The 24,286-nt window shown below is 38.0% G+C and overlaps 1 protein-coding gene across 1 annotated transcript in view; it reads left to right on the forward strand.

Moving 5' to 3' along the window:
- The window catches only part of LOC135209264 (muscle-specific protein 300 kDa-like), a 355,456-nt gene that overhangs the window by 124,338 nt on the left and 206,832 nt on the right, over positions 1 to 24,286 (forward strand). Inside the window, 17 exon segments of the mRNA XM_064241973.1 lie at positions 383 to 578; positions 1,818 to 1,892; positions 6,055 to 6,207; positions 6,426 to 8,198; positions 8,423 to 9,073; positions 9,182 to 10,335; positions 10,831 to 12,265; positions 14,646 to 14,810; positions 15,281 to 15,346; positions 15,348 to 15,419; positions 15,696 to 15,908; positions 16,168 to 16,971; positions 17,235 to 17,408; positions 18,230 to 19,024; positions 19,647 to 19,771; positions 19,773 to 22,200; positions 22,426 to 22,577. Coding sequence (XP_064098043.1) covers positions 383 to 578; positions 1,818 to 1,892; positions 6,055 to 6,207; positions 6,426 to 8,198; positions 8,423 to 9,073; positions 9,182 to 10,335; positions 10,831 to 12,265; positions 14,646 to 14,810; positions 15,281 to 15,346; positions 15,348 to 15,419; positions 15,696 to 15,908; positions 16,168 to 16,971; positions 17,235 to 17,408; positions 18,230 to 19,024; positions 19,647 to 19,771; positions 19,773 to 22,200; positions 22,426 to 22,577 — 10,431 coding nt within the window.

Consider the following 24,286-nt stretch of genomic DNA (forward strand, 5'->3'; position numbering starts at 1 on the left):
ACTTTCTCCCCGCATATTTCCCGCTCACTTTTCCCTGCAATTTTCAGCACCTCTTCCCTTGCGTCTTTTACACCCTTTCCTTTTTCCCTGCATTTATTTTCCCTCACTTTTCCCTGCATCTTCACTCCCCTTTCCCTTGCGTCTTTTTTCACACAATTTTCCCTGCATATTTTCCCCTTTCCCCAGCTTTTCCCTGCATCTTTCACTCCCTTTCCTTGCGTCCTTTAACCCACTTTCCCCTGCATTTAATTTCCCTCACCCTTTTCATGCATTTCCTCACCCCTCTTTCTTTTCCCTCCGTCTTTCACCCCCACTTTTCCCTGCATCTTTCACTCCCTTTCCCCTGCATCTTCCACTGACTGACTGCCACTCTCCGTGACAGGTACGAGTTGGCCAAATTCGCCAGCACGCTGGCGGACGTGAAACACGGCCTGGAAGAGCGACTCCAGCAGTGGACCGAATACGAGGGCACTTTCGATCGCATCATCTCCTGGCTGAACGAGTCTGAATCCACCTTGAAGAATTACACCCCCAAGAACACCCTCCAGGAGAAGACCGAGCAACAAGAGAGATACCAGGTAATGATTCCCAGTCTTCGAAGTCCTGTTGTTGTCGTTGTTCTTTGGCTTCAGGTGTTGGCTCTCCATTCTTTTCTGAAGGATAGTTCAGAGCAGAACAACTCATTGCTCACGCTCACATAGGTAATGAGATTCGTTCTATTTCGTGGTTTTAATTCTGGCAGCAGTTTTATGAGAACAGCTCTTGGTCAGGTAATGATTCTGATGCTGTTGTTTCGTTTTAGTGGTTTAATTTTTTTACCAGAAGTTTTAACATAGAATTGATGTTAGTATATATTTTTTTCAAATTTTTTAAGGATTTATTTTGCGTTTTTTATAGTATTTTGCCAAACAGTTTTCCCTTCCTGCTGTGAATAACTGCATAAGAAAGTTTTTTTTAAATAAGTTCTGGCAACCAAATCTTTCATTATGATTTATAAAATCACTTGTAAAAATAAAGTAGAATATTGGAATCAAAGAGGAAGGTAGAACTGTTTCCATTTAAAGGATTATTTACTATATATGTATAGAATGCATTTTATTTAATAATATTAGGCATCATAACTAGCAGCAGCATTAGGCAGATGATAATGTGTAAATATAACATTTGAAATGAATTAACGAAAGAAGAAAAATTGCACAACGTAAAGGAATTAAGGTGAAATAATTCGTTAATGTAACCATTTTATTTATCGAAGTTTACTGCGGGTCAATACTTGTTATAAGCACTAGGGCAGATTGCCACATGCCTTGGAAACTACATAATTATCAGTTCTCACTCAAAGCCTCAAAATGGGACCTTATCTACTTGAAGGCTTTCCACTCTACTTTTTTAGAATAACTCCCTCCCTTGATATCGAGGGAGCAAGTCCACTCTGAGTATCGAAGAGGAATCAGTTCTTTTGTCAAAAGTTTGATATATGGACCCCTTGGTACCTGGTGACTTCCTGTTGCCAGAGAACTGAGAACTGCAGTCTTCTATATATCTAAAATCCTTTAGGAATCGTTGTGGAATTTTCCTTCTTTCGAATAAAATGCCGTTTTATTAGTTATTCAATAAATATATGAATTAACATCTTATCAGCATTCACGGTATAACTCGAATGCTCCTGTGATAATCGTCTTAATATCTCTCACACATACGTAGTATGAATGAAAATCTTTTCATTTTTGTATTATTTTGCTTTTTTCCCAACAGTATATATACGTTTTTATTTATTTTTCCGAATTAAACTAATGTTGCTCGTTGTTTCCCTCTAGGAATTCCTGCGCGTAGTTGATAGCCGGCATGCGTTGGTTCAGGAATTCATAACAATTGCTGATAACTTAGAACAAGTAAGACCTCGTATGGTATTGATCGAAGTAAGTCATAATTTATCCTAAGTGAGTAAAGGTTCTGATGTCCCTCCGGAAGTCTCACAGACACACACACACGAATGCCCCCACCTCCGTTCCTCTGTGGTCCTTCAAGGTCAACCTTGTATATGCAGATGCGTCATGAAGTCAGTTATAGATTATTTTGTGTTGGGTCATCCTCGGATTGGCCTAAAGATCAAAGCATAGTAGTTAAGGTAGTTGCTACGATGAGCCTTTGGTGTTCAGGGGCCTAGAGATGGTTAATTAAGCATTTATTAGTCGCTGCATTGAGAGGTTTGGCCATTTGGCTACTGAGAGGCTGCAGGAAGGAAAGCATGATGCTCTCTCTCTGCAATGTCCAGTTTCGTTTGATTTAGAATTTGTTCATAAGTTCAAAAGAGGTCAAGAAGCTGAGCTTGTAAGATTATTGGGCATTTGGGACATAGTAAGTAAATGTGGACATTTCATCCTTCTTTTCAATTCTCCATTGACAGTATTAGCCCACAGGAAGAAAGACCAAAATAATAAACTCAGCTTTGAAAACCTCACAGTTCCCAAATAGGAAAAGGACCTGGGACCTTCTTGAGGCCGAAAAATAGTACAAGATTTACCTCCCTGGTAAATCTGTCTCTTGACTCCAGTCAGTATGTTAGGCCAAGGGTTCTTTATTGATGATTTATTTCCCACTTAGTGTCATGGTGCCAAAATTTTGAGATTTTTATTCAAATGCAAGAAGCATAAGTCTTGCGGCCTTCTCAAGTAGCGAATAATTCTCTGTGGGCTTCCGGACCTAAGAGTGGCACACCTGATTTCCACAAAAAAAATTTTTTTTTTTTAATTTCACCCGAAACTGTTGTGTCTTTGAAGCCGTTGTGGATATTCCCACCTGCCTCCACCGATTCCAGCTTATCAACAGGTTGTACCAGTTTTCCTTTTTTTTTTGGTTTTTTCTTTTTCCTTTTTTTCTTGACATCATTCAGAGAAATGCCAAACACCTACTCAACATGGAGTAATGTTGAATTGTTATATGGGATGACACTAGTGTACAGTCATTTTGTATATTATTTATGACACCAGGGACACCACAGGTGGCAAATCAAAGGTCAGGTCATTATTTTCTTCTGCCAGTTCATTTTAAGGATTATAATGTTTTCATGGAAGACAAGTTTTCCAAAAATCAAATCCCCTGTGACTAGGGACAACTAGGTTATTAGTATATAACTAATGTTCTTTTCTTGTGTTGTAGTAGATAACATAATAAGCACAGATACTTAATTGTGTTGTCCAAATAGTTTTACTTGCTTTTATTATATTGTAACTGAATTAAACCTAAGATAGTAAAGCCTGAATAGGGGATATAATTGAAACTTTATCTGAAGTAATGAGAAAAAAATCTGTAAACTGACAGACAGGTGAAACAAAAGGCTAAACGGGAATACAAAGTAAAAAATTACACTGCAGTCACTGTCTTCTGCACTAGATTAACTTGACCACAATTACATTTTCAAAGTTTCTTGTGAGTCATTTCCTCATTCCTCTTGTCGATTTGTTATTATTGTGAGCATTTTCCCATTTTATTTCTCATTTTTATTTCTTTTCGCCTATTTATCCAATATTTATTTGGATGCAACGTTCTCTACCTTAATCTTCTTCCTACCTGGTTACCATCCAATTGCTTGTCTGCTCAGTGCTTATATTGCAAAATTACATGATGTTGAAGGTGAATCTACTAACATACTGAAGATGTTTTGCGAGGTCAGGTTCTGATCTCTTTCATTTCTTAAATTGCTGTGTATCCTACTTCTTCCTAATGAGCACCATAATATTCTTTGGAAGCTTTAATTTCAAGTCAGTGGTCACTGTGGTGGGTTTGTTCCATGTGAATAGGGTTCAACTGAATAATAATAATAATAATAATAATAATAATAATAATAATAATAATAATAATAATAATAATAATAATAATAATAATAGTAATAGTAATAATAATATCCAGCTCTCATATTTAATTCATAAAAAGTAATATTCGGATTTCGAAGCTGTAGTTCTTCATTGAAATTCAGATCCTGTGATCAGTTTTCTAAATATATCATACTTGCTTTTACTTAGTGATATGTATATATAGGTCTCATATTTAATTTTTCAGTGATATTCAGATCTCATACTTCCTCTTTTCAGTGATATTCAGATCTCATCCTTGATTTTGTCATTTATACTCGATCCTATACTCCATACTACATTTTCCTCGGTGATACTCAGGTTTCATACTTTCTTTCCTCTAATGAAATCTGATCTCGTACAACCCTTGATCTAATGATATTCAGTCTCATACTTGATTTCCTCATTTAAATTCAGATCTCATACTTAGCGTGTGCCATTGGTATTCAGATTTTATACTTCTGTTGTGTCAGTTATACTCGGGTCGCATACTTCTGTGTGATAAGATAAGGAAACCTCATACTGAATATTTCACAGTGGCGGATTCTGTCGTAAATTGTGTGCTAAGAAATGACCTTGATTGCAATCGAGGGAATACATTCAAGAATGTGAACAATTTTTATGTAGTCATAGTCCTGTTCTACATTTCGGCTCTTAATATTCTTTTATATTCTTACGTATGTGAAGCCTCATTCTCTCTCCCGTCTTTCCTTCAAACTGTTATAATTTCAAAAGTAATTGAAAGCAGTGATCACGGCCGTCGTAGACACGTGGTTGGGCTATGGGACGTTCAAGCCATATAATGATAATTCACGTTACCTCTTGCTTACTGTCCCCCGCTCTTCAATTGAAAGGTACACGGACGACCCGTGCCCTTGCGTAGCCCAGACCTGAACGAAAAGGAAAAAGTAAATGCGAAAGCGTCCTGCCCCTTAAAAGAAAGGAGGCTATAACTCGCTGGGAGAGCAAAGCAAAATCTCATCGATAATTCCACCTGTTATGACCTGTGTTGGCGGCGCCTTTGCCTGGGCTCGATCTCGATGTGAGACAGAACTACTGGATTGATGATGGTTTCCTTTGATAGTTTTTTTTTTACTTGGATTAAAACTTTAAAATCTTGAGTCGTTCATTGGAGGTTTCAGAGTTAAAGACATTTGACAGAGTCATGTTTCCTGAGGGGCGTTTTCGAAATGACGAAAGGAAAAATGGTTTGAGTGAATGCGGTCAGGGTTACAAATATTTTCATATGTATGTAACCAGTTGTTAACAGGATATTAGCAAGATGTTGACTTTTGAATGAGGTAGTTAGTGTAGTTTTGTTTTAATTTATTCTTTGAAATGGAGGCACTGATGTGACGTGTGACCCAACGATTAAAGCTATCTCAGCGAAGAAGGAAATCGGTGAGGTTTTAACCATAAACGAAATACTTTGTAAATCCATAATCCCAGTCATTATTCTCAAACGTGGACCAGATAAAATCATATTGATTATTCTTCTCAAAATGATAAAAAGCAAACTTGAGATTTAAACATTGCAATTATTGTTAATCCACTCGGTGACATGACTCCAGAAGAACAGGTGTGCGTTTACACCTGCGCTCTGGTTTACTTCCAAGAGGTCACCTTTGAACACTTGCGAGATGATGAGGTCATGTGTTCTATTTAGAATTTGAGTGGTAACAGAGGTTTACGAGAGAATATATATATAATATATATATATATATATATATATATATATATATATATATATAAGTATATAGAAAATATTTGTAGTTTTAATTAATTATTTATCTTATCACCTACTATGGTCATGGTTAAATACCGTAATACAATGGAAATTGGCATAGCAAATAAACAGGAATTATCCTTTAAAAGAAATACTGTAGAAAAAGTAAAATACAGTTATTTGTGTACATTATCGGGTAATTATTTTATTTAACAATAGTACGTGGCACTCTACTTTGGTTCCTGAAGTATTCATTGGCGTATGGATAAAGATGTCACCATAGGACTATTCCTTTCTTTCATGGTTACTCACTAGTCATATATTCTTCCTAGTATACGCCAGTTACTCAAGCAAGTCACGCATTGAGATTGCTTTTTCATGTATTGTTAGTTTGCATCTTAATACTAAAAACTGCTCAATTGTTAACTTCGGCATTTTCCCTCTCCCTCTGTGTTCCTTGGATGCTGGTGAAATCAGGGGCTGGTCTTCAGCATCATCCAAAACCAGGCTGAGATTGACAAGATGAGCGACGATTCATCCGATCTGATGGGCATCTCTGGGGACACCAGAATCTCTGTGAACGTGCAGCAGATTACGTCAAGGTTCAAGGCCATTCAGGTCACAGCAAAGGTAAGAATGTGAAGGAGCTGTTGCTGATATAGAGGAGATCAGAGATGTTTCAGTTCTAGCTTCCACATATGGTATATGGTGGCTTCTGCCACAATTCACACTGCTAGGTCAGTGGGTTTCAGGTGGTCAAGAAATCGAAATATCTTGTTTAATTTAAGAGATTTATCTCGTTGATTATAGAGGCATTCTTTTGACCCGAGACCAACTCTGTTTTTCAGGAGATTCTCAAGAAGTGTGAAGTTGGTGTGGCTGATCACAAACTCTTCATAGAGAAGTACAACCAAAGCGTAGGATGGTTAACTGCAGCGCAAGACAAACTTGCCAGGTGTATCGAAATGCAAGGGGACAGAGCGAGTTTACAAAAGAGACTTGAGTTAATTAAGGAGTTACTAAAAGAAAAACAAAATGCATTATCTCTGGTAAACAACACTGTAGAGTTAGGTGAAAAACTTTATCCAACAACAGCAGATGATGGTCGAGAAGCCATTCGAATACAGCTGGAGGATCTGCAAAGTTCGTTTGATTCCCTCTTCGACAGTGCAGCAACATTAGAAAGAGAGCTGCAGAGTAAGAGAGGTCGCTGGACTACTTTCGAAGAAGCCAGCGAGCAGCTCAAGACTTGGCTTCGTGAGACGCAGACTCAGATGCCTGATGAGATTGAGCTCAAAACGACCCTTGACGAGAAGCGCGCCCAGCTGCAGACTTACCGTATGCTGCTTCATGATATTCTTGCAAAACAACAAACCATACTTGATGTGAGAGACAAAGCAGAAAATCTCCCAGAAAAGGCTGATCGTGTGAATACCTTCCTGGAATCAGCAAATGCTCATCATCAGGAGATGCTTCAGCGTGTGCAATCCTACTTAGAACGTTATGAGGCTATAGTGAGTGACCATCAGCAATACTGCAAGGCAGTATTTGAAACACAAGAGTGGTTAGATGCAACACACAATACTGTAGAAATGTGGGGAGAATTAGATTGTGATCACATTACACTTCGTGCCAACCTGGAAAAATTGAGAAATTTGCAGTTAAGTTTGCCTGAGGAAGAACCTAGGGTTTTGCAAGTCAGAACTTTAGGTGAGAAAGTCATTCCTGGTACAATTCAGTCTGGCCAGATAAACATTCGCTCCCAGATTGATACAACTTTGCAGGACTGGCAAGGCTTGTTATCTGCTGTCTCATCTACTATTGAGAAAATTGAAGCCACATTGAATCAGTGGGGAGAATTTGAAAGCATGAAGGATGCCATCCAGAGCTGGCTTCGTGAAACCGACAATAAACTACATGCAGTTAATCTGAAGGTAACTTTGGCAGAAAAACAGGAGACTCTTGATATGTTAAAAGCTCTGCAAGGTGAGGTTCGAGCCAAGGAATTAGAAATGGACCAGCTAACTGAGCGTGCTCAGAATTTGTATCAAGGCAGTCACTCTACTAGAGGTTCGCAGGTTAGTGAGCTCAGCACTCGATACGCACAAATTTCCTCTAAAGTGAAAGATGTTCACTCCCGTTGGCATCAATATGTTAGCTACCATACAGACTATGAGAGCAGACTGACAGAATGCCGAAATTGGCTTCAGGATATAAAGAAAAAGCTTGGATGCTGTACAGATTTGTCAGCAACTTCTCAAGAAGATCTGAATAAGAAAATGGAGGCTATCCAAGATTTGCTTTTACTCAAAGAAGAAGGTTTCACCAAAGTCCAAGGTACTGTTGAGTTAGCTCAGACAGTCCTTGCCAATACTGCACCGATGGGTCACCACCAGATCAACCAGACTGTTGAGGAATTACAACAAGATTGGAGCGTCTTGGCCTCTAAGATGGTGGAAACTAAGACTTACCTAGATGAAACAACTCACAGGTGGGCTGGATTCCTGGAAAATATTCATCTTTTGCAGAAAACTATTGAGCATGTGGAGCACACATTATCAGATGTGAGCCAGTTCCAGTCTACCTTGTCTGAGAAAAGGGCTCAGCTGGAACGTCTGAAGGTGAGTATATCATATAATTCAACTCTTTTTAACATAACAGGCTTGGAGTAAGACAGACATGAGTGAACCTTTGCTAGAGGAGCCTCAAGTCATGATTTGTTCATATTTATTCTGATTCATATTAGCTTATTTGACTATACTGTGTAAGTGCTGTACTTTCTGAGACTTTGCAAAATATATCGATACAAATAATTTCCGCACAAATACTTTATTTTTACTTTCAGAGCTTGGAAGAAAAACTTCGTTGTGAGAAATATGAAGTTGAAAGTTTGAAAGCAAAATCTGCAGAAATGCTAGCAAGTGGGCAGCAGGCACAGGCAGCATCCCAGGCTCAGAATATCCTCAAGCAATTTGAGAACCTCTCTGACCGAATCAAGACCCTTCGTATGGAGCGTGAAACACAATACCGTGATCACCGACACTACAAGGAGGCCTATGATGACCTTCATGCATTTGTTAACAGGACACGTGACAAGATTCCTGCTCTCAAGCAGAGAAATCTCGGTGACAGGCTCTCAATAGAAACTGCTGTACAGGCTTTAGATACACTTCTGACTAGACAGGCTCAAGGCCAGATTTTGGTTGATCAACTATTCCACCGTGGAGAAGTATTCTTGCACTCGACTTCACCATCTGGACAGGAAATCTACAAGAACGAAATGCGAGCAGTTAAAGAAAGTTTTGAAGAGCTGTTCAAGGAAATCAGTAAACAGAAAGATGTTCTTGAAAATACTGTTGTTCAATGGCGTGATTATAAGGATGAATATGAGAAGCTCTCAGACTGGTTGCAGAAGGCTGATGCTGACATGAAGGCCTATAAGACCATGCTTTATGCAAGCATTGGAGAAAAGACACAACAGGTCAACAATGTGAAGGTAGGTGCCTTAATATAACAATTGTCTTTTATTTTCAAATATGTTGGTAAAATTCATATCTGTGTACACTATCAAAGCATCATTACTAAATTTCATCTATTTTTACAGGAATTGCTTGAAAATCTTGGAAAACATCAGACTCAGCTGAAGAAGCTTAATGAGCTCTCTCAAACCCTTCAGGAAACTCATCTTGATTCATATGTCCAAAATCAAATGAGGCACTTGAACTCTCGATATCAGGTGTTGATTAATATGGCAAAAGATGTCCTCCGTAAGGTTGAAGCTAGCTTTGACCAACATAGACAGTATGAGAGTTATCTGAGTAAAGCAAGAGAATGGATTGATAATGCTCAGATGGTTGTAAGGGACTGTGTAGACATGTCTCCAGATTCAGGTAAAGAGAGCTTGGAAAGACATCTGGAAATGATTCAGTCTCTGATGCGAAAGCAAGAGGAAGGCCAGTCTCTGGTTCACCAGGCTATTAACTGGGGTGAAAAGGTCCTTAGAAATACTCGTGCTGATGGACGTGATCTGATCAATGAGAACCTGGAAGATCTGCAGTCAGACTGGGATCGTCTGATAAAGAAACTTTCCAGTGCTAAGGTTACTCTAGAAACTAACCTTCTCCAATGGGCCGATATGAGTGTATCATACACCAATATGCAACAATGGATCAGTGAAAGAGAAGCGAAGTTACAGCAACTTGCCACTGCGATTGCTGCTTCTTATAAGAGGGGATCAGGTCTTTCACCCAGAATATCCACTCTTAGTATTGGAGAAAGAAAAGCCAATCTGCGAAGAACAAACAGTATTGTACAAGATATTGTTTCCTTCGAGCCAATGATTGAATCTGTTACATCCAAAGCAACAGAGAGCCAAGCTAGCCAAGTGAAGCATAATGCTTCTGAGATATCAAGTAAGTACCTTAGTCTCAGTAAGCAGGCCAAGGAGCTTCTTGAAAAACAGCAAGATATGGTTGATCATCACCAAGAATTTGTAGATGCTGGCAATGAGTTCATGCATTGGCTCAGAGCTGCTAAGGAACGTATGGCAAAATGTGCAGAACCTACCGGTGATAAGGACACAATAAGTGGCAAAGCAACTGTTCTGAAGTTATTGCAAAATGAACAAGAAGAAGGTCAAAAGAAGCTGGACAAAGCCTTCTCCTTGGCAGAAAGGGCTTGTAATTTAGCAGATGATGAGGATAAAGAAGTCATTGAAGAGGAGGTAGCATTTTTGCAAGATGAATTTGATACCTTCTTGTAAGTATATATCAGTACAGTGCTATTTATTGTCATTCCTCTCATTTCAATCTTTCATTTTCCCAAGGAATTAACTTATAAATTCACATGATTTTTCTCTTGGCTCTCCTGCTTGAAGCTGGTTTCTTGGCGTCTATTTACAGCAACTATCAGATTTTGTAGTACCTGTGTGCTATAAAGGATGTATAATGGATCTTTTTGATTATCATACTTTTGATAATACATTCTGTTACATTCAAGTTAACATCATATACTTACCCATTATTGTTACCCATACTATAATTCACTGTGTTTTTTTTCAAGGTGATACACTGTGTAGGTAGTTGAATACATAAACGTTCTACTTTATTACCTTAAGTTAGAGTCTATGATTAGGTTATGAAAATTGTATTCTCTATATTCTTTCTTCATTGTAATGCATATTATCTGATAATATTCAAATTAGTATCAGTTTATGCCATCTTTCTTCATGACAAATTTTCTTTTCAATTTCAGGGGACAACTTGGCAAAACAAAGAACCTGTTGGAAATGGGCATTGTGAAGTGGACGGAATATGAAGATAAGTTCCATGAATGTGAAGAATGGCTTTCAAAAATGGACACTAATGTGCAAAGCTATAACAAGCTACAGAACACTGTATTGGAAAAGAGAGCGGTATTAGAAGAATTCCAGTCATTGCTTCAGAATATATTTGACTGGCAGAAGACACTAGATCTACTCAACATGCGTGCACAACTTCTTCTAGAGACCTGCGCTGACTCACGAGTCAGTAATGCAGTCACTCAGCTCACTACAAAGTACAACACCCTCCTTTCCTTGGCAAAGGAGGTGATGAGGCGCCTCGAGATGCACTTCCAAGAGCATCAGCAACACAATCAGCTTTACAGTGAATGTAAAGACTGGATTGACCGTACTCGTAGCAAGCTCCAGGCGTGTGAAGGGGAAGCAAATACCCTGTCTGAACTCGGTGAAAAGCTTGCTGACATCAAGATTATCAAGAATTCATTAGAACAAGGTCAGCACAAGCTTCGGTATGTTTTGGAACTCAAGGAACGTGTCATAATGAACACAGAACAGTCTGGAGCTGCTAAGATCCAAGATGACACAGAAAATATAAGAATTGAATTTGAAAAACTTATGTCTGATATATACAATATGCATCAGAGCATAAGTACGAAGTTGTCCAGACGTGAGGAGACAGACAAAATGCGCGAAACTGTCTTCGAATGGCTGGATGAGCTTAGTTTGAAAGCCTCAGAACATGGTGTACTTTTCAGTGAACTCAGTGATAAAAGAGCTGCCTTGGAAAAATACCGCATTCTCTTGCGTGACATAGCAGCTCACTTCGACATGGTAGAACGTCTTGCTGCCAAAAGGAACGATGAGGGATACTCTCAAAATGAGGTTGATGAGTGTCTCAACAGATATGACACGATTAAGAAGTTGGTTATTGACAACATTAAAACTCTCGAAATCTACGTCGGAGAGCACGAAGCCTATTACTTGGCCTTGTCTGAAGCTAACGACTGGTTGCGAAAAATCCGCATCACTGTCCAGCAGTACGCAGACAGCCATGGTGAAAGAAAGGAAGTGATTGAAAGACAGCAACAGCAGGAGGATATTGCTGAGGAGTTCCAAGAAGGTGAAGAGCTGGTCAGCAAAGCCCTTGAACTGAACAGGTCAATCATGTCAAGTACGTCTGAAGAGGGCAAGGACACCCTGACCTCTGAATCTCGAAACCTCAACGTCGAGTGGGAAACCATTCAGCAGACGAGTAGAGACATTCGACGCACAATGGACAAATGCCTTCAGACTTGGGATGAGTTCACCGACTCGTACAATGAATTCAACAGTTGGCTCTCAACCTTCAGGGAAAAAGTTTCTCACCAACCGGATGAACCAACTCCCGAAGACCTTGAAACATGGAAGGTAGGAACTGCTCTTTGTTACCTGTTAATCTATGTGTGTAGGAGGCAGCTCTTGTTCATGAATTCCTTTTAAGGAGTTGGTTTGTTAGCTTTATTAACAATTTCAACAGTGAAATCTCTCGATGTTTCTCTCTTTTATTTAAAAGACCAGCTTCTTCTGATGTTTTTCGTTAAAGCCATAACTTGGAGACACAAACACTCAGATGCCCTCCAGTGTAACTTTAAAGTAAAAATGCTTTCACTTTCTATTGACGTAAAACTCAATTATTCATCATTTACTCAAGACTTCTGTTTCTCTTGTGATTCCAACTTGATGAAACTAAGAAAATGTTCAGTTTGTATCCTTGATCAATGATAGTGGTTCACCCGTGGACTTTGGTTTTGTTGTTCGGCCCCATAAACAGAAACAATCTGAGTGTCTTTCTTATGAAATTGCTATTTAGTTGCTGCCTAAGAACTCTTTAAAGCCATTTTCAGATAAAACACATTTCTAATTCATTGAGAAATGAAAACTACTTTCTTCAGGAACGAGTCAGTAATGCATTCTTCAACCTTATTAACATCTCGTCCGTTAAACATCTTGTCTATACCAAGCTTTTTATTCACCTTCGAAGCTTAAGCTTTGTTATTGGCTTTCCAACCATCTCTCCAGAGCAAGCATGCTATCCTTGTTTTAATAGTTAGTCCTTGTAATATCTGCCCTCACTAACAAATCACATATAATTGGAACCCTTTCATTTAGACAAAGGCATTTAAGTAGCTTTGGTTGGTAATAATTAAGCATATATTCTTACTTCCAGTTAAACGGGAAGATTGTTATAACTTTTATTAGGTTTTGTAACGAATAGGTGACTTGCTGTTGAAAATCGTTACCATAATTTTTTAAATGGAAAATTAGAGCAGCAACACATGTACTTGTATCTAATTGTGAGTAGGTAGTCATTACTTTGAAATCTAAGACAGGTATATAAGAGTTTCGCCTTGGTGGATGACAAACCATTGAAGCAGCTGTAGAGTTTCCTGTGCGAACTTCCTGTAGCTTAAATAAAGGAGATCAGTGAAACTTCGACTTGACTGAAACATGTCCGCCCTTCGACTAATATAACTGGAAATTACAGTTTACAATCTTTAATTAGCTGTGTATTGGTAATTGCAGTGCCCAAAAAGGTTCCTCAAGATCTTGTGATTTTCAAGATGTTTTTAAATGAAGTTTCAAAGCCTTTAGATTAGCAGTGGTGTCTTGATCTTGCTATAATTAGATAGATTACACTCGTCGTTGGATGTTTTGTGGGTTTTTTTTAACTGATGAATGCAAATCTAGCTCTAGGATGCAAATGTGTGTCTTCATAGGATTAATGTTAGATTTTATATAAGGTTTTAAAGCCGTTAAATACAGATTTTATACAGTCTATATTTTTATTTTATTTTTTGTCAGTGATATTTTGATGAATCTTTTATTATATCAAGGAAAGTTGCTGCAACAGTTATAATTAAATTGCTATAGTTTTCCGTATAATGAATTCGCCTCAAAGCTGAATATATTTTGATTAATCAGCATGTAGCATTTCCATATATTGTCTTTCTCCCTTGTTGACTAAAGTTTTGAACATTGTGTCAGTGAAATTGATTATTGTCGTAACATTACCGCACACTGACATCAAAGGAAAAAAGGAGTTGATATTTTCAGTCTCACTCATTGAAACCTGCCATACTTATCAGGCTCTCATTGACCATTCCTCACCATACTCACCCCCTTGTCACTCAGAAGCTCTTTACTGGCTTTCTGCTATCCCTCCACTGATACCTCCTATTTGATCCACTCGTAACTTCTACTTGTACGTATCCAGTGTTTGAGGACAACCCTCTGAGGCCAAACAGGGTAGAAGCCTTAAATATTGGGTGTTCACTGACTAATTTTTACAGCACTGTATCATTATGTTGGTTGCATTGGCTGTTACATCTTTTGTGGTCCCTGAATATTTATCAGTGTAAATTTCTTCCTCCATGAGCTCTGCACGCTTTAAAATAGCAAGAATGTAACTTCACAGTTAGCACAAAGGAAGCAACTCTCAAGCTTATGCTATGCTGTATGACTTGAAGGTTGCTGTCAATGCCATATTCTCTCTGAAAGCAACGGCATTTGCTTCATATCCAAACCTCGTTGGAGGTGGTAAAGTAAACAAAGCTAGTTTCACCTGCTTGGTCTCTTTTCTACTAGCATGTCCAACGGACCCTTCTCCATCACCCCACACCCCACCCCACCCCCACCCTCTCACAACAAAAGGAAAAATGAAAATTCACACCATGAGTTTCTGACTGACGCCTTGCACTGAATGAATGCAACTGACCGCTCTTCTTCTTTCTCTTCTCTCCAAATTAAGAAATCTTTGCAGGAACTCCTGAACGAGGCCAACAACAAGAAGATCTACCTGGAGGTCGTCAACGACAGGTGCGAAGTGCTGATGGATTACAGCGCCCACGCTCCCATCAGGGACATGACTGTCCAGCTGCAGTCGGAGTATACCAATGTCCTTACCAACCTCCAGGTTAGTTCATTTGCTGTGTGATTAATTGCTCTGCTAAGTTGATTTTGCCTTTGGGGGTTTTGAGGGAACTTCCATCCCGTCAGTGTCAGATATTTTCTCTGAGATACACGAAGATACTAGAGGAGAGATTGCAATTCTGTGGTACCTATGATATTGTATGTTGTATTCATTTGTTTATTGAATTTCTTACCATGTGATTTAGAGTATGTATTTTTCTGTGGAATTTTTATCTGAGTTAATCTAGGATATTTCAAAGATTTTATTAGATAATAGTCTTTGATTTGTAACAGCCATAAGAGTCCAACGCTTTTTCCTTATTGGTCTGTTTAGATTATGTACTTGATAATAATAGCAAAAATAAATCCTTGTTCATAGGATTCAATCAATCTTTCCAGTGTGACGTACTCCAAAGCAGGTATTGATTAACACTTCATTTGCTTTGATTTCTAAAACGAACATTTTGCTCACAGAGTATGGTGGTAATCGCTCAGAAGACCCTGACGGACCACACCGAGTTTATCACGGCCAAGGAAGAAGTTTGAGAGATGGCTGGCCCGTTCACAAGGCACCGTCAATGACTGCCAGGAAGGCTCAGGGTCAGAAGCACAGGTGAGTAAGAAAAAGAATTGCAGGTTGACTAAATTTGCAAGTCATGAATTGACTTACACCTTCACAATGGGACTTGAAAATTATTGTCCAAAACCTTCACTGGTCATTTAGATCAAATACTCCTTCCATAAGTTACTTGAAGCTGGTATAAATATTGAGCTATGATGTATCCTTGCTCATTTACATTAAGGTCAGCATTTATTTGGTGTCCATGGATAAGCAGCAGTGATTATTTTTTTACTTGATTTTCAATTATTACCTACACTGTATCAACAGGTGCGTGAGAAACTAGATACTGTCAAGTCAGTTGTGGCAACAAGATTGTCTGAGGGTCAGCATTTACTAGGTGTTCTTGCTGAGGCATATACTAGAGCCATCAACCTAACTCAGGTTGATCAACAAGAAGCCATTCGTCAAGAGTTTACTAAGCTTCGAAATGGCTGGGATCAGCTGAATATTTCTCTCAATTCTACGCTCTCCAACTTGAAAGTAAGTTTTATTTTTTTCTTTTATTGCCGTGAACGAAAGAACCATTGAAGAACTTTTCATACAAGAGTGTCCTCTCATTGGAGAAATTCAAAATATAGCAGTAATGTGTGAAAGTTATTGAAGTTTTCAGTGGTTCTTTTAATGAGATGTGTAATTCTTGTTTGTGAAATTTTGTGGCTTCTGTTGTTTTCTGTAGATTCCATTTATCAGTCGTTAATGACTTAAGAACAAATTCAAGTGGGGAATTCTCTTCTTACAGAGCAGTGTCAGCCGCTGGGAAGAGTTTGGCGAAGCTCAGACAAGGCTGAGTGCCTGGCTAGTGGAACTCGAAGAGCACTTGGTTGAGACCCCAGATTCCAGAGGAGAATTTGCTGAGATGAAGACATTGCTTGAGCGATACAAACACATCAGCCTCCAGATCCATGAGAAGCACACTGAAGTTCAGAATCTTTCCGACGATGCTGAGGAGTTTGCCAAAAAGGCATCAGATGAGAATATACTGAACCAGGCCGAAGAAATCGAAACCAAGTGGAATCATCTCAATGATCGGTGCAACGAAATCATCTCGAAACTGGAAGAAGAGATCGCTGACTTCAATGATTACCAGGTTGCCCTGCAAGACACTGAGAAATGGCTCTTGCAGATCAGCTTCCAGCTCATGGCAGAAAATTCACTGTACATTTGCAACAGAGAACAAACTGAAGAGCAAATAGAGAGTCATGATGAGGAGTTGAAGGAGATTGTTGAATACCAGCAGACGCTTGACGAAGTCAAGAATAAGGGTAGAAAGCAGATTGACCGATACATTGGTACAATGCCTTCTATTCAGGATAAAATTGAAAGGCAACTTCATAACATCCAAGAAAGTTACAATTCTCTTCTTGGCACGGCCAATCATATTCAGAAGCGACTAAATGAGTCTTTAGCCAAATTCGAAGAATATGAGGCTACCCTTGAATCCATCCAGAAGAACCTTGAGGAATGGGAGCCTACCATTATGGAAGAAAACGACACAACTATTCAGACAATGGAAGAGGCCAAATATCATTTGGAATGCACGAGAGTAAGTAAAACAACCTTTGTTTTTCATTTCATTGCATTCTGTCATTACAGAAACATTCCAAGTCTTTCCCTTGATAGTTCCTCACTGTGTGGTGAATTATCATGATTCTCTGTTCTTCGCAAATGATCATATTGCTTGTTTAGTGGTTTACATAGAAGACTGACTTATCTCATTGCTTTGAACTACGTTCCTATCTTGCTGCAATGCTGTAATTGCTTATTCAGCTGTCATTATTATGCTTTCCTTGTTCTCCCCTGTTGCAGTCATGGCATAGCAAGCTTTTGGGTGAAAAATCTCGATTGGCATTTGCTGTGCAAGCCTGCGAAGCTGCTACTGCTTCAATCTCCAGACCAGGATCCCCGCAAGATGTTATTTCACAGTCTATCCCAGAAAGGGAGCTGACTGTAAGAGCTAAGTTGGAAGACCTCATTGACCAGGTAAAACTTATCATGAAATGTAATTAGCATTTGAAATATATATATATATATATATATATATATATATATATATATTATATATATAATATATATATATATATATATATATATATATATTATATATATATATATATATTATATATCATATATATATATATATATATATATATATATATAACTTACTATATTATTATATATACATATATATATACATATATATCTATATATATATATATATAATATATATATATATATAGTATATATATATATATATATTATATATATATATATTTTATATTATATATGTATATATATATATATATATATTATTATATACATAATAAATGGATATATATATACATATATATATATACATATATATATATATATATAATATACATATAATGTAATATTATATATAATATATATTCATATATATCTATCTATATATATAATATATATAAATATATTGTGTGTGTATTTATATGCGTATGCATGTCTGTATGTATGTATGATTTGTGTGAAAGAGAGAAATAAGAGAAATTGATTGAGGAACAAGTGATGTGTGTACATATTTATCCTTGATGATTTGTTTGAGAATTATTTTTGCTTTTGTTTACTTTTGAAGAATATCTGAGCAAATATTTCTTCAACGACATGAAAGTCTTTGAGACGGAAGTATATACTAGCAATACAGTATGTAAATTTTTATGTACATATTATTTACTTTCCGGCATTCTTTTATTTTGTTATAAAATTAGAATCTGTGCCCTGTATGGTATCCCATATGCTTACTTGGATTATGTTAAACTTATCTTCAGGTACAAGCCCGTGTGCAGACCATCAGCAGCTCTGTGAGTGAACTGGAGGAGCTGGGTCGCCAGAATGATACCATCAGGAAGTGGATTGAGGAATATCACATTATTGTCCAGGACTTCAAGAGTCGACCTGCAAAACTTCGACCTGAAGCCTCAACCACTGAAATATCACAAATGAATGACCTCCGTTCAAAGATCTTGGAGAAACAGGCCATCTTGGATGAGCTGGAGATCAAGCAAATGAACTTAGCTCCTGATATGGCAGACTCAGACAATCGCGAGCAGCTGAACCGCCTGGAAGAAGAAGTCACTATTCTCATCGACAACAGAACTGCAGTTCTTCAACAGATTGAAGAGTACAGAAGCAAGCTTCAAATGGTTTACAGTTGGTTTGATACCATCATTAAGCAGTTAGAGAAATGTGACAAGTCAGACAGCCAAGATTCTTTCAGGAAGTCTGAAGAGGTGCAACAACTGTGGAACCAGTTTGAAGATGCACATACCCAGCTGGATGAACTGAAGATCAAGGCCGGTGATGTCATGCTAGAACTGTCCAGCTTGGATGTGCAGCAGGTTGAAGAACAGTTGCGATCTGTGGAGAAGAAGTATTCTGACCTTCAGAAGCGTGTGGGTAAGAAGATGCAGGTGATAGAGATGACCCGGAAAGGTTTCGAAGATACAAAGATGGATATTGTGAATTTGCAACAATGGACTAAAGATAAACTCGATTTTATCAGAGAGCCTCCACAGCTTGGCTACACCAGCAAGAGCACTGAAGTCAAGCTCCAAGAGATAAATGTAAGTTGTTTCTTTGGAACTATAAATTTAGGTTTGTTATAAATATCAGGAAATTAGGCCCCAAAGGTATTCACTGATTAAATTTCTTAGTTGATAATATAGAAGTTACTGATACTCATTTGAAGTACAGTATATCTTTTCAGATAGCAGAGAGAAATAAGTAATCACTGCAAAGTAAATTGAAATATTTTTTCCACATTATGAAGAATGAGTCTAGAAGTCATAATATCATCCCTTTTGTTCTCTTCCAGCCTATTACCACTTAGTGTTTTAAAGTATATACGTGCATGGTAGATAATGGTCAGATATCATTTTTACTAAAGTCAGTTGCACATACAAATACATAAGTGTACTTGTATGTTAGCAGTGCTTGCTTGTTTGTAGATTTATATCAGTTTTTCTTATCTAAACTCTATGATTAATAAAAGTAGAATAGTATACAGGCAATGTTCATAATTCTGTTGATACGTATGCATGAATTTATGCAGAACATTTAGAAAATAATAACTGTTCATTCATTATAAAAAAGGGACTGTGGTTTAGGACTTATAGGCTATACAGTTATACAATTTCAAGAGTGATATGGTGATTCTCATGTAACTTCTCATTCTTGTTTCTTTAGAATCTCGTCAAAGAAGTCTCAGCCAAGAAAATGCTCCTTACACAGCTTGAAAAGGCTGTTGAGAACCTCAAAGGTGATGTGGAAGATTCAGAGCTGGAAAATCTTGACAACATTCTTAGTAAAACACGAGGATCAGGGAACTCTTCATACTCATGTCATGGAAGTCAAGAATTCCATGATAGCATCATATGAGGAACGACGCAGTTTTGAGCAAGTGTTGGAGGAGGTTAAGTCATGGCTGACGCTCAAGAACGATGAAATTGTTTGCCCAGATGTCCTTCCACTCAAGTCTGAAATTGCAGAGCGTATTGTCGATAAATACAAGCGCTTTGACACTGAGTTACGGCAGTATGCAGATACCAATGTGGCTGGAGCCAAGAGACAAGGAAGTGCTTTGTACAAAGATTGTTCTGATGAAGAAAAGAATGACCTGCATGCCATCCTAGAAGACCTTGATGAAAGGATGAACAGCACGCGGCAAACACTGTCCGAAACAATTAACTTCCTTAACAACTTGCTTGATGCTCGTAAAGAATTTGAAAAGGAAGTCGACATTAGTCAAAAGTGGCTCCATCAAGCAGAAGTTGCCATGCAGACAGACATCAGGAGTCTCAATACTGCTGATGTTTTAGCTGAACAGCTCAAGAAACTGAAGAAGATGGAAGATGAACGGGACTCATCAAACAAGAGAGTCATGGATATAGCTAATATGTGTGAAGAGCTCCTGCCATACCTCACTGAATCTGACAAATTTGGTCTCGGGGAAACTGTCAGAGACCTTCAGGATAAAACAACCAGAATCAATTCTTCAATTGGTGATAAGACAGAACAGGTTCGCAACACCATAATGCAGCAGAGACGTGCTACTGAACGCATTGTTCAGTTCACTCAGCATTTCTCTACTGTCCAGAAAGAGATTAAGGTTCTGAATAAACCAGTTGGTCATACTCTTGAAGATTCCCAGGAACTTTTGACCTCCTATCAAGATGCTCTTACCAAACTTAATGAATTCAGGAAAAATATGGATGAGGCTTCTGGGTCTTCAGAAATGAGTGCTGGAGAAATGAGGGACGTTAATCAACAGTATCATGAGCTTTCTTCAGTGATTGAAAGGCAGATAACCAGAGTTCGTCAACAGATCCTTCTTAGGCAACAGTATAACTCTCTTATCATTGAGATCAATGGCTTTGTCAATCGTTATACAACTGTAGTGAAAGACATTGAACAAACAGAAAAGACAGTGACTGATAAACTCAAGAAGTATAGTGACGTCATCACTAGGATACAAGAGTGTGAAGCTCAGCTAACTTCAGCGCAAGACAAGGGTGCAATGATTAGTCAAGAAGGTACTGCTGAGGACCATAATGCTATCACAGAACAAGTACAGGCAGTTAAGACATCTTTAAGTGGTCTGAGACGTGAAGTGGAGAAGAGATATTCAGAGCATGAAGTTACTGCTGAAACGCATAAGCGTATCCAAGCTGAACTGAACATGGCTATGGAATGGCTGTTTGAACAAGAATCTGAGATGAAGACTCGACCACTTCTTACGCTGGATGTTGAGAGTGCAGATGAGGAGCTGGACAGCCATGAAGAACTAGCTGCTGACATTGAAGAACAGCTAAAGAAAATTCGAGCCATTCAGGAAAGGGCCAAGAGTGAATCTGGTTTGCCATATATTCTTCAAGAAAGACTATCAGAGGCTAATATGGTTGTTTCTACATTCCCCCTTGAGCTTGAAAGCAGACTGAAATACTTGAAGGATGCAAAGATGTTGAGAATTGATTATGAAGACTTTACAACAAAAATCAGCAACTGGATAAATGAAGCACGTAAACGTATCATAGATGAAGATGGTGTTGATTATGAGAATGTGAGGTCAGAACTGGAAGATCATTTGGGATATTTCTCAAGCGAAAGGATAATTGGCGAATCTCTTGAACAGCTAGGAAATATTGCTGAGAGAATTGTCCCATCACTGACAAATGAAGACCAAGAGGTATTAACAGAAGAACTTGCAAAGCTCACCAAAGATCTGGATGATGTAACCAAAGCAGCAAGGGATCATAAGGCTTACCTGGAAAAGAGTGTGCAACTTGCAACAGAATACAACAATCTTCTGGAAAAGGCTAAAGGGCTTATTGGCGATATTGACAGCAATACCCTTTATGATGACAGTGCCATTAATGTAGCAGCACTTCGCATCAACTTACAGAGGCTGGACGAAGAACGAGTCCGCCTCTACGACAAGAGTCACATCATCCAAGACTACACTGAAAAGTCCAATGAGCTTCTTCAGCAGGCTGTGAAATCAAACCAGATATCTATAGGTAACCAGTTGCTCCAGATCACTAAAGACTGGAAGACCTCCCTAGAAGAAATGGACAGTCGCAGAGAAGCTCTGTCTTCTCTCATCAGTCAGTGGCAGGACTACGACTTGGCAGTCCGAAGCCTCGAGGTCGGCTTCAACAATCTTGAACAGCGCCTCAACAAGGAGCTTGACCCAACAACTACAAATGACTCTGACATCGATACTGTTAAAGCCACTGTCCAGGTAATGTATAGACCATTATTTTTGTTGTGCGGTGAAATCTAGTGTGTTATGTAATAAGACACTGTAGTAAAGTAATGAGCATGAAATAGTCTTACTATCACTTGGTGGAATCTAGTTCATCACGCAATAAGACCCTGTAGAAAAGTAAGGCAGTATTGTATAAGTCCTACTGCCATGCTACTGAGCCCATGCCACCAACCTATTTCTGCTCTTCATCGCAAACAGTCTTTGGAAGAGGAAGCCGAAGAACTCGGGGAGGAAGTCGAAGGTCTCCAGAAGAGGTCTGAGGGCGTCCTGTCGTACTTGCACACCGTCAGCGCAGTCGCCTACGCCAACGTCAAGGGCAACCTGGAGAGGCTGGTCCGCCGTCATCCCGAGTGAGTACCCGAATTAACACTTCAGGAACCAGTGACACATAAAATACCTTAGACTAATATGCAGTAAATTTATTTCTTGGTGTATTAGTTAAAAGGGCATTCATAGAAATAGATTACTTGGTATATTATTTAAGAGGGCAGGAGTCAACTTCGAGTTAGAATGTCAGAGGTGGAAAGTATTAAATGCCCTACTTTTTTTAATATAAAAAATAACTTAAGAACTGCCTTACCGTTTTATGTATCGCTGGTTCGTTCGTGTATGAATGTACGTATGTATGAAACCATACATACGTGCGTGAATACATTACAGTTTACATACGAAACATCAATACCTATTTCATTCATTTTTTCATCCATACTTTTGTTAGGTGAGTCTCATACATTATGCTTCTGCGTTCGAATCTGGCATGTCATGTATCATGTATTGGTAAATCTGGATTTGTAGTCCATTGATTAGTGAATACCTTTCTGCATTCCTGTATTTGATTGGCAAATTCATTTTGCATTTCGGTTGGTGGTAAATCTGGATTTGCATCCCATCCAGCGATGCATTCGTATCGTTAAATCCAAGGTTGCATTGCGTTCATCGGAAATGTGAATTTGCATCTTGTTATTGATAAATTCGAATTTCTACCTACTTCTGTTAATAAATTGTGATATGTCTCATTTTTATTGATATATAGTAAATCCGTATTTGCATCACGCTCGTAGAAGAATGTAGGAGTTACCATTTTTATTATAGGTTTATTCTTATAAGGACATAGTCTCTGATTCAGTGAAAATAAGGAAAGTTAAGATAGTTTTTAACATATACTACATTCGATGAAAGAATGGCTGTGAAAATAATAATAATAATAATAATAATAATAATAATAATAATAATAATAATAACTATCATCATTTATTATTATTATTGTTATTATTATTATTATTATTATTATTATTATTATTATTATTATTATTATTATTATTATTTCCTCTAATGCCAGTATTTATAGCATTATTATTATTATTTATATCACCACAAACTAATGATAACATAATGAAAATTCAGATTTTTCCATATATATTTTCAACTTAGTTTTTATTGATATCGTCAAACTTCCACCTTCCGTGATCCGTTTTATCGCCATTTCTCTTTCCCTTATTCTCTCTATCGGTCCATATCTCAAAAAGTACCCAATGGACTTCAATGGAAATTCGTGGGGGGAAGGAGGGAGAGGCATGGTTTTAGGGGGCGGGTGGTCCGGGTGCCGAGGAAGATGTGTTTGAATTTTGAGAAATAACAGTGATGGTCCTGGATTTATTTTGGGTGTTGGAAGAGGATTTTGTTCCTGGGGATGGGTCCAAATACTGTACGTATTGGTCCTTCCAAAAAATGATAAATTTCGTTTCGAAAGGAATGATAATAAGCTGTGCAACATTTGTACATTTTTCTTAATTTTTTTTTATAGTTAGCTGTATAACTTTTGTACATTTTTCTTAATTTTTATATAGTTAGATGTATAACTTTTGTACATTTTTCTTGATCTTTTTTTTGGGGGGAGGGGAATCTCCGTAAGGGTCTTTCAGAAATGTTTGTGTGACTTCAAAATAGATAATAATGACAAGCTTCATAACTTCTGCGTTTCTAAAGTATTAGAATGGCAGTTTCATTTTGGTCCTTCCAAAAAATAAATAAATAAAATAGTAAGCTATTTCAAACGAAT

Source organism: Macrobrachium nipponense, chromosome 37, assembly GCF_015104395.2.
Source record: "Macrobrachium nipponense isolate FS-2020 chromosome 37, ASM1510439v2, whole genome shotgun sequence".
NCBI classification, from domain to species: Eukaryota; Metazoa; Arthropoda; class Malacostraca; order Decapoda; family Palaemonidae; genus Macrobrachium; species Macrobrachium nipponense.